Here is a 2,299-nt window from a genome sequence, read left to right on the forward strand (position 1 = left end):
CAATACCATTAAAACACTTCTGTTGCTTTCATAAATTATTTAAAAAAATGTGTAAGAAATATATAAACCCCATTTCCTGTAAATGTAATATAGTATAATTATTATTTACTTTAATATTTAACAATTTTTTAAAAATGGCAACTGATGTGTGGCTAGATTCCACTAAAATCATATTAATTCAATCGGAATCGACTTTACTTTGTTAGCGTTTGTCAAGACATTCCTTAACTTTGTTCCAGTATTCTAGAGTATCTTCGTTATTATAACCATTAGGACCTCCGTCGTGGATACGTGCAAAATCCTCGCATGTGGGATCGTGACCAATACTGCTTCTTGTTCCATACAGAGCCATGTACCCTTGAACGCATCTCGCACTACATTCAATCGTCTCTGCGCAGTTTTTCCAGCCTAAAAAAAACAAAACAATCATCCACATCTTTAAAATATACAGACACGCGGTCTTAAGTTGTTGCGTTATGTAAGCGGCGTACATAATGTTTGTGTCTGAACTGGTAGGCCGCGGATTAGCAAAACTCGTAATAAAAGCAATGATAATGATGCATTAACGTTATTTTATCTGCCCTGTTATGTGTTGCTAGAAGTCGAAAGGCTATTCGTTAATGCGCACCCGTTTAACAATGTGGAATCAGTGTTTAAGCATGCTTTTTAATATAAATATTTTCTCAATATTTAGTTGGCCCATTCGTTATTTTTATGATAAAACATAAAAAAAGTCAACTCGTTTACGTGAAATATGGAAAAATTAAAACGTCTCTTTATAGAATAATATAGGTTCTAGTAACAGCGGGGTCCGTCTCGCTGGCGCCTGTTTTTTTGTATCTGCCTTTGAAAAAAAAAAATGCCTTGGATATAATATGCACAGAACTTGAAGATGACATACAAATGAATGATTAAACGTACCTGTGCCCAGGTCATCTGCCTCCTGTTGAGCATCGTTATAATAAGCTTTCTTAATTTGGTAAGGGCCACAAGACTCTGAATCGCCGTCACCCTTGCAAAGTGGATCGGGAATCACACAGTTTGAACCTCCTTGGTTTGATTCGACTTGGCAAATACAATCCATACAGTCATTCGGAACGCCGGTTTCTGTAACCGATAACGTGATCGAAAATTAGAAAATTAAGTTTTACATGAATTTGACGTATTCATTTGGTTCGATTTGGCAAACACGTTTTTAAAATATATTGCTTTAAAACATTGACTGAAACAGATGGTTGATACAAAAAGCTTGTATTTTTTATTTCAAATTTAATGTTTTTAAAAATACTTTGATTACTGTAAACTTTATTATTCTGCTTTGTATCCAATTTTAAAATAATTTTTCCAACTATTATTACTTTATCTCATTTTCGAGCTCGCTTAACTTTTTCCGATATTTGTAAATTGCATGGAGTTATTGTTCCTAAATTTTAAACTCTAAGCTATCCCTAATAATATACAGATTAAATGTAGGTACCTAACTAAATGTACTTTGCTTAGACAAACCACGTACACAATTAGCCCAATAATTGAAGATAGTTTAAAACGGATACACAATGATAGACACACGTACATTTGTTTATGGAAAACAAACTATTCCTAACATTATTTGATCAATGATTCAGTTACAGTATAATTTAATGATGTTTGATTAGTCCTAAAGCTCTGTCTACATTCAAACTTTATGTGACAAAAAATGTGATGTGCCCATATATGGACATAGGCCTAATGTCATATCACTACGAAATTTAAATATATCACTACCATATTTGGGAAAATCACACTTTTTTTGTCAAACTAGTTTGATAGTGTAGACGTGACAGAACTAGCTTAAGGAAAGTAAATATAGATTCAAACATATCACATGACCATTTTAACAAAATAGTCAATTACTAATTTATTTATTAAATGCTTGTTATCGTTTAAAAATCTAAACCAATTTTGTATAGATATTACATTAAAAAAAAATCTCACCTGATTCCGGATTTACAATACAAGCACTGGTGCTTTGCAGAACTATGGCACATAGCAGTAGGTAAACAGGCTTCTTCAGAAATATCATCTTTGAGGAGGATTGCTGACCAACGTCTCACAAAATACACTTTAACAGTTTGTATGTTGAATAAGTAAACTTAACTACCTTATAAACCCTCAATTTATTCTTTCTTTTGTGTAATTAAATGATGGGCGGGTTATATGTTGGTAACAAGGACAAGCGTAATACTATAAGTATGTAAGTCATGGTCAAACAAAAAACATATTGTCACTTCAGAGAGAATTTCGAACCCTTTTCTTCGAG

The 2,299-nt window shown here is 32.7% G+C and overlaps 1 protein-coding gene across 1 annotated transcript; it reads right to left on the reverse strand.

The window, feature by feature from the left end:
* Window positions 1-202: 202 nt before the first annotated feature.
* On the reverse strand, window positions 203-2,062 carry LOC144835552 (lysozyme-like). Its single transcript, XM_078690633.1, has 3 exons — window positions 1,975-2,062; window positions 922-1,107; window positions 203-408 (listed from the first exon to the last, which is right to left on the reverse strand). The coding sequence occupies exons 1-3, from the start codon at window positions 2,060-2,062 to the stop codon at window positions 203-205; spliced, it is 480 nt and encodes a 159-aa protein (XP_078546759.1).
* Between the last annotated feature and the right edge of the window lie 237 nt (window positions 2,063-2,299).

Source organism: Antedon bifida, chromosome 2, assembly GCF_963402885.1.
Source record: "Antedon bifida chromosome 2, ecAntBifi1.1, whole genome shotgun sequence".
Classification (NCBI taxonomy): Eukaryota; Metazoa; Echinodermata; class Crinoidea; order Comatulida; family Antedonidae; genus Antedon; species Antedon bifida.